Genomic DNA, 12,780 nt, shown 5'->3' with positions numbered 1-12,780 from the left:
CGCCACTCTGTTGGTAACTTCATTAGCGTTCAACAGATGGCGTTCGAGTGGATTTGAGCTGGGACTGGAGTATTCGCCATGTTTGTACTTGGCGCGCCACCACGACAGGCAGTTTTAGAGGCGTGCCTTTAAACAACATGGCGGCTAGACACGTTCTTGAATCTGTTAGCTTTTAAGCCATAGGAGATGCGCTTGGTAGGCTTTGAATTTAGGCGCGGAATTTAAATACATGCTTGATCATAAAATCAAGATGGCCGCTTCTCATCCAGTGGCTTAAAATTGTTTATCCGGACCTAAAAGACCATCCGCCGCTTTGCTTGTAAACAAACGGGGGTGTTTCTGACCATTCTGACTGATTTGTGCGTCAATTAGGGTTTCTGTAACTTTCCGAAGAAAATGCCGAAAGTGAGAAGAAGCAAGAAAGCCCCTCCAGATGGCTGGGAGCTGATTGAGCCTACTCTGGAGGAAATCGAGCAGAAAATGCGCGAAGGTCAGTACTAAAAACAAAATTCTTCTCCAATTTCCACGTTTTTTGTTAATATTTTTTTAGTTCAAGCCAGATTTCGCTTCCAATTGAATTAATTAACCAATTTTTATTCCAGCGGAGACTGAACCACACGAGGGCAAACGCAGAGTCGAGTCGCTGTGGCCGATCTTCAAGATTCACCACCAAAAATCCCGATATATTTACGACCTCTATTACAGGCGGAAGGCCATCAGTAAAGGTAGAGCAATATAAATTTTATTCCCTCGTCTATATCGTACTGATGTAAAATTCTTTTAGAGTTGTACGAGTACTGCTTGAAGGAGAAAATCGCAGACGCGAATTTGATTGCCAAGTGGAAGAAGCAAGGCTACGAGAATTTGTGCTGCCTCCGATGCATACAGACTAGGGACACCAACTTCGGAACCAATTGCATTTGCCGAGTTCCCAAAGGGAAACTCGAAGAGGTAATTTAATTTATTTCAAACTCAAAGACGTTTATTGTCAGTAAATGGCTTTCGACACTCTTGAAACCTTTATGGAGTAAATTATCTTGCTTCTAATTACTTTTTTTCTCCAGGGTCGCATAGTGGAGTGCGTTCATTGCGGCTGCAGAGGCTGTTCTGGCTAAAGACAACAATTTCCAACCCACAAATCTTGTGAAAATAGGCTAAGTTTGAATTAAAACGTAAAAATGCGAACAACTCGTTACTTAAAATTCCAAGAATCCCTCTTAGAATCATTTGAATTTAATTCCCTGTCTCGGAAGAAGAGAAATTATTGCACTTTCCTCTGCCACTGACCGCAGCTGTTCAAGAATTCTGATGTGCATCCACCCATAGATCCAGATTCACTGAATATCTTTGACGTGCACAAGTACCCACAAGAGCATGAGTCAAGGCACTGCAGCGTTGCCAAAACGTAAAGAACTGGCAGACGATCAAGGGTGAAGTGAAAAATCCTGTCCATTGTTTTTAAATAATTTTTTTTATGTGGTTTTGAAACCTCTGATCAGATTAAAATTCGAAAAAAATACTATTGACGCTACAAAATAAATAACTGTAAGTAAGAATAATTGTTATTTTATTGTTTTTGTCTCAAGAATTTATTAAATTTCAAATTTAACGACACGAGAATTCTTTCGTTGAACAATGGCGGCGGTTAGTGGAAAAGGAAAGAATTTTGTGACTACTGTGGCTTGTTTATCCCAGCTGTTTTTGGTGCTGCTTATGAGTGGGCAGTGGAGGGGGAGATAGAATCAATCCCCCTCCTCTCGCAGCGAGAGCGCTTTTTCTCCGCTGTTTTCAGTACTCCAGCCAGCTGGAGAAACAAATGCCTCTGATTGGCAAATACGCATAAAAAAAGGAGCTTATTCACGCATGCGCAGAAAGAAATAATTGATAAAGGGGCAATTTTGGTGCGAATGAAATTCGAATTCTTACTCTTTACAATTTTTATATTTTATACAGGTACATTACACTACTTTTAAATAGAACCATAGTCTGGAATACAATTAAATGTGTTTACATTTGAAACAGTAAAACAACCAAACATCAAAACAGTCATGCTTACAGAGAAACGAACAGTCGAGAATTTTTCGGAAAGAAAGTACAGTTGAGAAGGAAGTAGGGAAAGAAGGAAAGCAAAAACTTTGCACTTTGCAGTGGCAAACGCAGAGATAGCACAATCAATATGAGTATAAACAACCAACAGTGATAATAAAATCGTCTCTCTTTGAATGGATCGAGATAAATTATGCGTCCACTCAACATAAAAAAGCGCGTTATTATATTTATATTCACATTTTTGTCGATTATGCGTTCAAGTTTTTCGCGCGCGGCGGTGTCGGTCCTAAAATACAAGCGGATTTATAACAATCCTGCACAGAGCCGAACAAAAACAGATTCACGAGTTTTGTCAATTAATTATTTTATGCTTCTTTCTCGTAATCAAGTAAGTCGTCAAGACATTTTCTCACAGCTGCGATTTGAAATCGCTTTATATCGACAACAAACAATTTAAATTTAAAAAAAAACGCGGCCTCTGTGAATCTGCTTTTAACATTGCCATAAATTGAGGAGAAAATCATACGCATTTGCTGCACTGTAGCTCAGAGCTTAACGGATTTTAAATTTTTATAATAATTGTGTTTGTTCGCGTAGTAAAAAATATGTGTGTGTGTTGATCTGCAGTTCCAACGCAATCGTACCGTTCTAGGATTGAAACAACGTGTCTATTTCTTTCTTTTTTTGATTCAGCCTGTGATTAATTTACCTACAACTAAATTTAGTTTCAATCTATCGATTCAGTTGGAGGCACTCGGAGATTATTCTTATTTAATTTTGCGGCAGCTGAGATTTGCATCGCGTCTAGTTTGAAAAACAAATGCGGATGTTTGAGAGAAGTGAGCGGCTTTGTCCGAAGATAAATCAAATTTTAGCTTATGCCTTTAAAAGAATCCTACTCTGTAGAAATTTAACTAATATTCCTGATAATTTTCATACTTGGAGAGAGATCATGGTCTGGAATATTCTTAAAATTTTTATTTTGTCGAATTTCTTAGGATTTTGACTCATTATTAAATCAAAAGCTTTGGTATTTCGCATTTTTTTTTAAATTTAAATAATATTTTTTCAGAAAAAACTGTTTAATCTATTGAAAATTAATTAAATAAAATCATTTAATAGAAATTCATTGAATTTTAGCGATTTATGTGCTCAGTTTGGACGAAATTCGCTTTGGAAGCAAAAGTTTGCAAGACAAATCGATCGGTGGGTGCAGTTTTTTATATTTGTACTTGGCTTTGAAAGATTTTGGTGGTTTACTGAAGAAGAGATGTTCTGAAAGCTGATAAAATTTATTTTATTTCACAAAGTGACCACCAAAATTTTAGTAGCATATTTTAATTTCCAAATCCAATTGATTTTTTAAAGAATTTCAAGCCATTTATGTTTTGTCGAGAGGAAACAGACTTAAAAATGGCCTTATGCGTTGATTTTGGGCAAATTAGCCTTCATTTTTAGGGGTTAAATAATTTATTTTTAATTTCAATCTGTGAGCAAAATGAATTTAAAGGGATTAGAGGCCATTTTTAAAAGTTTTCTGGTTCAATCCAGATTTTAAAACTGGAGTTTTTGCAGATTTTCTAAAATTAACCCTTCCGAAAATTACCAAAAAAATTGAAATCTCCGGAAACATGAAATTTTGGCGACAAAACTTCTCATCTAACCCTACAGCATTATTTAAAATTCGAAATGGCGCCAATTTAGCCTAAAAGATCGTATTTGACGAAGTTTCTGAGCTCACCAATCGATTCCTGAGGGTCGAATTAGTAATGGTGGATGTTTTATCCGACCAAAATGGCCAGTACGACGTAAGAACTTTTTTCCCGCCAAAACAATATAAATACGAGAAGTGCGCATGCGTCAGATCTGATAAAGAAGTCATTCGTACAGGTGGTATCCCTGCAAGTGCTCAAACCAGCTCTCATCACGCATGCGCAGTCGAATTTACGTTTAAATTGTTTTGGCGGGAAAAAAGTTCGCACGTCGCGCTGGACATTTTTAACGGAAAAAATATCATTTATAACTAATTCGACCCTCAGGAATCGATTGGTGGGCTTAAAAACTCGATCAAAGTCAAGCAAAAAGAGTTCCTGTTCAGAGAAAAACTGAATATTTCGGACAAATGAATCACTTCACTCTCTCAATCCGGGTACAAAACGAAACGAAACGAAAAAGTTACAAGTGGGCGAGAATCTCCATTTCTGCGTCTGGCGAGGCTGGCGTGAAGAGCAGCTGGTGGGGGCCGCAGTCGTCGCTGGACAGCAGTCCGGACACTGTGACCGTGGTGACGCCGGTTTCGGACGAGATTTCGTGTCCCGTTTGCACTATGGTGACCAGCTGGCCCTGCTCCTCGTTCAAACTAGTCTTCTCACTATCAATGTCGATGTGCGTCGGGCCGGACGACGCCGCGAACTTGGGGTTGTTGCCCACGCAGATGACCGACACGGACGGCGGCTGCGGCGACGCCGACGGCACCAGACTCACGCTCGCGTTCCCGTCCGCCATCGTGGCCACGCTCGCCGGACGCGTCGACCCTGCGCGCGATCGGTAGCTCGGCGGCCGACTCGAGCACACACTCGCGTCGCCGGCGCGCGCCGACTGGTTATTGTCTCTTCGGAATAGCATCGGTGCCCTGCGAAAAATTAACAAAATTCAGTCAAATTTATAAGAATTAATGAATTAGTGGGGGACAATTGTAAAAAACAATTTTTTATAAATTAAAAATGGATTTTTCTTGAGTAAAAATTGAATTTTTTCGAATTTTCTCCAAAATTTGCAGCATATGAGGGCATTTTCTTGGCAGATTTCGATTCCTCTGGTCGAGATCTTTCCAACGTCGTGTGAAACCTTTTAGGGAAACTCTTTTTTAGTGAAATAAAATAGGATTTCAAGTAGGGAGACAGTTAATCTAGTAAGGAGACAGTATGCTAACTTTACAGACACTTTTCTCAACAATTTTCAGTGCTAATTAAACCAATTTTGGCTTCAACTGAATCCCAAGGGATGAATTTATGCATTGCCAACAAGAATATTCCAGGAAATAGTTAGGATATTAATAAATTCATTTTTTTAGCCTGTCTCAAGTTGTATAAAAATAAACAAACTCGTTAATTTCAAGAAAAGGAACAGATTTTCCTTTCAAATTCAGGCGATCGACTTCTTTATGAGCTTCCAATCGTCATGGGACGATGAAATGAGCACAAATCATGTCTTTAAGCCACTTAAACCAAACTTTAAAATGGACAAAATATTATAAAACCATTTAAATCGGCTAAAAGTCCAAGGAAAGTGCTGGTGGATTTTTTTGCGCTCAATAATTTTTTAATTGGCATTCCTGCCATCTTTAAACATGTTTTTATTCGGTTTTTATTTATTTAGGGGTTAAAATTCCAGCAAAAAACTATTTTCTTGCAAATTTGCATATTTTTCAACTTCTATTTTTTGAAAATTAATTTTTAGGTGTGTATTTCTGTGAAAGTTTTCGAAAAAGTGCCACATTAATTTGAAACTTGTAAACTTTACTGAATTGTGTGACCAGAAACGCCTTAATTATTTTGCAATAATTAAAACCTTCTGTAAATCATAAATTAACCTCATACACTTTACAAGGATTCTTTGGAAAAGTTTTCTGAATTCGTCAATCATGAACCTTTAAATTTATTAAATTTTCATCGAAGCAACTGAATTTTAACTAAATTATCCTGAACTCAAAAATGCAGAGCTAAATTAAAGGAAATTGCTAAAGAAAAAGGAAAAATCAAAGCAATAAAAATTAATAAATATAAATTATTTAGACTGACTCACGACATTTTGAAGAATATTAATTTTTAAAATTAAAATCAAACCACCAAAGCAGTTCACCGCGAATTTGGACGAGAATGGGGGCGTTTCCTATTTCTAAAAAATCCCCGAAAATCTAATTCTAATAATTTGTAACTCTTGACTGGGTTGAGATATCACCCTGAAATTTTCACATTTCAACCTAGTTTTCGACCCTGAACAACTTTTCAATTTACAAAAAATACGCAGGTCGAAGGTCAAGGTCACCTTTTGCGACCTTTTTTCAAAAATTCAAAATTAAGGGATGATAACCCCCTCTGATTTTTTCGGGGTTCATGGCTGAAATGTAGCCCGTGAAATTCTGTACAAGCACACCAAGTTTCAAAGGTGTGACCGCGATAGTTTTGCCGCAATTCTAATTTGAAAATTAAAAAACCGCAGCTGAAAAGAATTAAAATTTTTACAAGAAATAAAAAGGCTTTTTACAAGACGTTTCATTTAAAGATTTGATCAAATAGATCTCACGTGGCGTGTTGCAATCATAGAGCACATCATTTTGCACGTCGAGTAATCTAGCGGATAGCCGAGAGAACAAAGAAATCGAATTGCGAGCGAACAAAAGGAAGACGCCATGGCGGCGGCAGCTTTTCTTTCTTATTCTAGGCCTGTGCCATAATTACGGCTGAATTAATCCAGAGAGCGACCGCAGCAGAGAGAGATAAAAGGCCCGGGGGCCGGCGAGGAGAGGAGATTCTTTGATTTGGTTATTCTTTCTTTCATCTGCTCACCTGAGCATTGAGCCAACATTCGACCTGTACGTCGGAGGTGGAGAGACGGCCGCCACGGGGTCTGCCGCAGGCGGAGGTTGCTGTGGTTGCTGCTGCGTCGCGCCTCGGTCCAACAGCAGAAGCCGCAACCGGTACTCTTGCATCGACGCTTGATACGAAGGCGGAGGCGGTCGATATTGAAACTCCGGGTAGATCATGGCTGCGAAATTAAACCAAGTTACGCAATCGCATTTATTTATATATCATGCATGCAAAGATTATTTTTATTACCAGGAAAATGGGACTAAAAAATTGAAAAATTGACCTGAGTGACCTGAGGAAGGTCGGAGACAGGAAAGGGTAAAAATTGTCACCGAGTATCGGCAAATGTGCTCGAAATTAGTGAAAATGTATTTAAAATCGACCTGGGAGTTGATCTCAGGTCGCGGGGTACCCTGAAAAAGGTCGTTTGAGTACCGCAGGTTGAAGCCCTTTTCAAGACCTGTCTGATGAGGGTTCGTGGTCGATGATCGGACGAGCGGCCGAATTTTAACAAAAATAAAACCATTTTTGTCTCGCAAAAGCCAAAAAACCGTAAAAAATTAATTTTAATTTTTCTATGGGCGCGAAAAATCTGAAAATCGGTTTTCAGACCCGCGTTTGACCTACGCGTGCGATGAAGTTGGTGGGAACTCATTATGGGTCCCTGTTCGGAAAAAATCTCAAATTTTCAATTTTCCAGGTGAAAGCGCGAAAATCACGTTTTTCAAACTTCAAAATCGTACTAGTCCTAGAATTTTGATCGGATCAGCTCGTATTTAGTCTCAAAATGTTTCAAAACAAATTTTCCGTAGATATACCGTGGGGTTTGTCGGGAATTTTTCCCAATCGCGAGATACGGCAACCGGATGGCGGAAATTGTCGTCAAAAACGATAAGCTCCACTACTGTAAAAAATAAACTAAGAGTACAAAAGTGGTAAAACTTTCACACAAGTTGATCCACTTAATGTCTAGCTCATATAGCTAAGCGGCATGTCCGAGAAAAATCTGCGTGCCAAAATTATCAAAATTTCGATTTTTTCGAAAATTCAGCAGCAAAAAAATCCTAAAAAATCGAAAAATGGTTCGATTTTGAAAATCTGCACACGGGCGCACGCGTCTTACCAAGGGGCTTCAATTGGTACCAAAATTGGCGCCATGCGGCCCATAGGGCCCCGCCTGGGCCCCGAAATCAAAAGTTTGAAATGTCACAAATCACGTTTTTTAGACTTTAAAAATGCATAACTCGGCTTCTATGGGTCGTGGGGTAAAAAAATAAAGTTTTTTAGACTCGCCGTAAAATTTCGCGTCAAATGAACTCTAATTTCACCCACGTCAACCCCCACCACCACCAACGGCCGCAAAACCTGCGCTATTTAAAAGTTTTTGTTGTAATTATTACATTTTTTTAAATTCCCCTTTGGGCCGGATGGCAATTCGGACTTGCAGACATGCCTCCCCGCGACCAAAACTTGTCGATTGCTCGATTTTAGCGCCGAAATAAGCAACTTTGCCGATTTTACTAGAGTTCTAAACATTTTAGTAACAATTTTTTATTCGTATTTCGCTTTGGGTGGTCTTGTAACGTCCTTCGCAGTGAATGTTGCCAATGTCGCACGTGCTGGGAAATCACTTAAATAAATTTGGTGTGTTTACAAAAGCACGCGTACGCTAAGAGGGAATCAGAGAGGATGTTGTTGTTGGCGGTGCTGCAGCGAGAATAATTATTATCGCGAGATAAGGCTTACCAGCATACGGGTGGTGCGGTCGCCCGTATGACGGCGGCAGTCTCGGCACAAAGCGTCGGTTGGCTTCGGCGCCCTCGCCGTCGCCGACGCCTCCGCACCTGGAGCCGTGTCCTCCCAAGCCCAGCATGGCCCTGCACGAGGGCGCGTCGTGCGCCGTCAGTCTCCAGCCGATCCCGCTGACCAACACTAATGCTATCCCGACTGCTGTGAACACACAAGAAACATACAAAATCAATTAAAGTGATAAATTTATGCCAAAAAATTGAAATTAAATTAAACTAAAAAGATGAAAACTGCCAGAGAAAACATAAAAAAGTCCTCAGGTCGCGCAACCTGAGGAAGGTCGGTGACAGGCAAAGATGAAACATCCCCTATGAGTATCGCCAAATGTGCTCGAAAGTTCTGGAAAAGCATAAAAACAATTCTTTAAAGGATCTCAGGTCGGGGTACCCTGAAAAAGGTCGTAAGGGTATCCCAGGTAAAGGCCCATTTAAAGACCTATCTGATGAGGGGTCGTGGTCGATAATCGGATGAACGGTTAAATTTAAATAAAAATAAAACCATTTTATAAAATATTTCAACTTTTTCGAAAACTTGCTTGAAAAAAATTCATAATAATTCGAAAAATGGTTTGATTTTGGAAAACCGCACACGGACAGACGCGTCTCACCAAGGGGCATCGATTGGTACTAAAATCAGCACCTTCCAGCCCACAGGGCCCCGCCTGGGCCCCAAAAACAAAAGTTTGAAATGTCACAAATCGCGTTTTTCTGACTTAAAAAATTAATAACTCGGCTTCTATGGATCGTACAGTAAAAAACTAAACTTTTTTAAACTCGCAGTAAAATTTTGCGTCTCTTAGGTACCTTTGCCACCCCCGTCCGCTGCCGATGCCCCACAAATCTGCGCAATTTTAAAGCTTTTTGTTCAAATTTTGTATTTTTTTTAAATCCTCTATCGGCCGGATCGATGTTCTGACCTTCCCAGCAGCTGTATTATAAAAAAATTCCGCTTTTCCGGTCTACTATTTACTGTATTAATTTATTTGCTGCTAAGATATGAATATATAAACAATAATTCTAATTCTTTTTAGAACGAAGAAATAAAAGTAATAGATAAATAAGTTATTTTCATTTAACGAAAAAAGTATTTTTTGGTATTCCGATTTCGACCGGCGTGAAATGAAAGAAAAAAGCGTTGCGTAGCGTCAACAATGCATAAAATAAGTAATTGGCTCTTTCTGTTATTTGACGTGTCGGTGAAATTGAGTTCTATGCTGCGCCGAGAGATCTGTTGTGCAGACAAGCGCGAACAACAGCAGCAGCGGGTGAGCGGGGGCCACATGCCTAAAAAATGTTGCTATTCTGCGCTCATTCCCAGATGAAATATATACTCTCTCTCTCTCTCGCCCGATATGTATCTATTTTTTACGAGGATTTTCTACAAAATGGGTGGGTTGCTTATCTGCAAATTAGATCCCGCGGCAGTCGGTATTATTTTGCGGTTGCGGGTGCTGATGACCCCAAAATGGCGCCACGGCCCATTGTCTCTACACACTATTTGGATAGATAAAATGTATCCAGGAAAAATAATAATACCATCAGCAGGTGTGGTTTTTCTGGTGAGGAAAACAAATAAAAATGAGATAATGCAATGAATAGTATTGTTGTTTGTTTGTTTGCCGGAGAGCTAGGAGAGAAAGTTTTGCGGTGCACTCGCTCTTTGGCGCCTAATTATATAACTTTGTAATTTCTAGAGGGATGTGAAATTCAGATAATTGATCTTTTTCCTGTTTTAGATAATTAGGAATAAAAAAAATTGCTATGCACATCGTTTTTTAAATTGGTTGAGTTAAAAATAAATTGTATCTATTTATTTAAATTATTTATAAAATTTATATTTTTAATTAAATTTTAACGATTTTTTTGTGAAATTTTAACATTTGTAACATATATTTAATTTTAACCATTTTTTTAGTTTAACCAGTTTTTTCTATAAATCTTAACACAGATCAATAACATTATTAATCTATTTGAAAACAACAACCTCCTTTGATTCCTGTAGTTTGCTTCAGCCTAAATTATTATATGCAATTAAAATAAAGAAAAACAGGACTGTTTTCGTAAATATCGTTCTGATTGGCTAACATTAGTGTGTATACCACCGCCGGCCAATCAGAACGTCCGGAAATCCTCCGCCGCGAGAAAATAGATCGCTTTTCTACAGCGCTGACTTCTCATAACCGGAAACTCATGAAATTCACGTTTTAAACAATCATCTGGTTGAAAGAAAACATTAAAATTCTTGGTTTAAAGAAGTATCTGAGAACACCAATCGATTCCTGAGGGTCGATTTAGGTTAAATGGACGTTTTTACCGGCCAAAAAGTTCAGCGCGACGTGCGAACTTTTTTCCCGCCAAAACAAAATGAATGCGAGAAGTGCGCATGCGTTAGAGCATTTGCAGAGAGACCGCCAGTACGAATGAGACTTTTTTGTCACATCCAGCCAGCTCTCACGCATGCGCAATTCTCGCATTCATTTGTTTTGGCGGGAAAAAAGTTCGTGCGTCGCTTTTAACTTTTTTAACGGAAAAAATATCAATTTTACCTAATTCGACCCTCAAGAATCGATTGGTGTGCTCAGAACAACGTCAAAGACGTTCTTTATAAAGTAAGAGAATCATTTTATCGATTTATTAGGAGGAGTGGCTGATTTCCAGCCACTTTTATGTCAAAAAGGAAAGCAATAAGAAAATTGGACAAATCTGCAAAGGCCGAAAAGCAATTCAAGAGCGTTTGGATTAAAGAGAAACAATTGAATATGGCAACAAAGGCATCCGACGAGCGGAATTTCGTGTTTCCACCAAATCAAGTGGATGATCAAAGCGAGAGCCATTCACATTTATTGTGTATCGAACGGCACTGCAAAAAGGAGGGTGGCTGGATGGCTGGATGGATGGATGGAGTGTATTCGGGGGCTGCGACGATACACGCGCAGAACACGTCAATCAAATATTCAATCGCGAGAGAGTGGATGTGTGTGTTTTTCCTCTTTACTACATTCAGCAGCCCCTGGCCTGCAGCTGCGGAGACGCCGACTGATTTCCAAGGCACAAGAGTTTTCCATTTTGATACTAGCGACAGATTAATTCGGCCCACGGCGCCCCAGTCACGCTCGTTTTATTTTATTTCTCCTTTACTGTGTGTGGATTACGGACTTTGTATCCAAGCAGAGACTCGGATTACAACAAAAAAAATATATACATCTTCATTTGAATCGAAAGGATGCATGGATGGATGGATGGAGAGAGAGTTAAAAGGAGAAAAAATAATGTGTACAAAAGGTGGGGTAGAAATTTATATGCGGCTGAATAGTAAAGGAGAGAAATAGGAGACGCGCATGGTTTTTCTCCTTCATCTGACTGTGGGAAAGCACTACGTAACGTGAGGCTTTTGCTTAAAATATTCACACCTTACAATTAAGGAAAGCGGATCCAAATATTTTTATATCAATAGCAGGATATATTCAATAGGTTTGCGATCTATTTTCGCATGGCGGAGGACAACGGAGGTTCTGATTGGCCATAAAAATACAATATTTCGCCGCCGGCCAATGAGCCAATCGCAACGACCGCGTTCCTCCGCTTCTCGAAAGCTTTTTGTGGAAATTTTGCCTCGACAATTTAAAAGACCGTCTCTGACGAAGTTTCTGAGCCCACCAATCGATTCCTGAGGGTCGAATTAGGTAAAATGGATGTTTGTTCCGACCAAAAAGTCAAAAGCGACGTGCAAACTTTTTTCCCGCCAAAACAATTTGAACGTAAATGCGAGAACAGCGCATGCGTGAGAGCTGGTTTGAGCACTTGCAGAGAGACCACCTGTCCGAAAAACTTCTTTGTCACATCCAGCCAGCTCTGACGCATGCGCAGTTCTCGCAAATTCATTCATATTGTTTTGGCGGGAAAAAAGTTCGTAGGTCCCGCTGCACTTTTTGGCCGGCAAAAATGTCCATTTAACCTAATTCGACCCTCAGGAATCGATTGGTGAGCTCAGAAACTTCGTCAAAGAAGATCTTAAAAGAATCCCAATTACATTTTACTTATAAGCTTCAAAATGGCGGTGGATTTTTGTCTCATTTTGACTTCTGGAAGCCGAGATAATCGAATTTAAAGCAAAACATCCCCAAAAATATTGTGCTCGTCTTTTAATTGAATTTTTAAAAATATTCGACCTTAACAAATTATTCCATTTTTCGTCCTACCGCAAAAAAGTGAACGTTTAGAGCTAAAAATCGATCCGCGCACTTTTCACTTTGGTGGAAAAACAGAGCCGCTGGCTAGTGGCTAATGTGGCTTGTATCAAGTCGAGAGTGAAATGGACTATTCTCTATGGGCGA

General features: G+C 39.4%; 2 protein-coding genes across 2 annotated transcripts in view; one reads left to right on the top strand and one right to left on the bottom strand.

Moving 5' to 3' along the window:
* Positions 1 to 316: 316 nt before the first annotated feature.
* l(1)10Bb (BUD31-like protein) lies at positions 317 to 1,559 on the top strand. Its single transcript, XM_065493470.1, has 4 exons — positions 317 to 490; positions 603 to 725; positions 785 to 951; positions 1,065 to 1,559. Exons 1-4 carry the CDS (start codon positions 397 to 399, stop codon positions 1,113 to 1,115), a joined length of 435 nt encoding a protein of 144 aa, XP_065349542.1. The 5' UTR covers positions 317 to 396; the 3' UTR covers positions 1,116 to 1,559.
* A 360-nt stretch (positions 1,560 to 1,919) lies between these two features.
* The window catches only part of LOC135945649 (uncharacterized), a 56,779-nt gene continuing 45,918 nt past the window's right edge, over positions 1,920 to 12,780 (bottom strand). Inside the window, exons 5-7 of the mRNA XM_065493468.1 lie at positions 8,385 to 8,588; positions 6,618 to 6,816; positions 1,920 to 4,681 (exon numbers count right to left, since the gene is read on the bottom strand). Of these exons, the coding sequence (XP_065349540.1) occupies positions 4,225 to 4,681; positions 6,618 to 6,816; positions 8,385 to 8,588 (860 nt within the window). The 3' untranslated portion in view covers positions 1,920 to 4,224. The remainder of the gene's footprint in view (positions 4,682 to 6,617; positions 6,817 to 8,384; positions 8,589 to 12,780) is intronic.

The sequence above is a fragment of the Cloeon dipterum genome, chromosome X (genome assembly GCF_949628265.1).
Source record: "Cloeon dipterum chromosome X, ieCloDipt1.1, whole genome shotgun sequence".
Classification (NCBI taxonomy): domain Eukaryota; kingdom Metazoa; phylum Arthropoda; class Insecta; order Ephemeroptera; family Baetidae; genus Cloeon; species Cloeon dipterum.
Note: the sequence above shows the minus strand (reverse complement) of the source record. Positions and strands in the feature narration are given on the sequence as shown.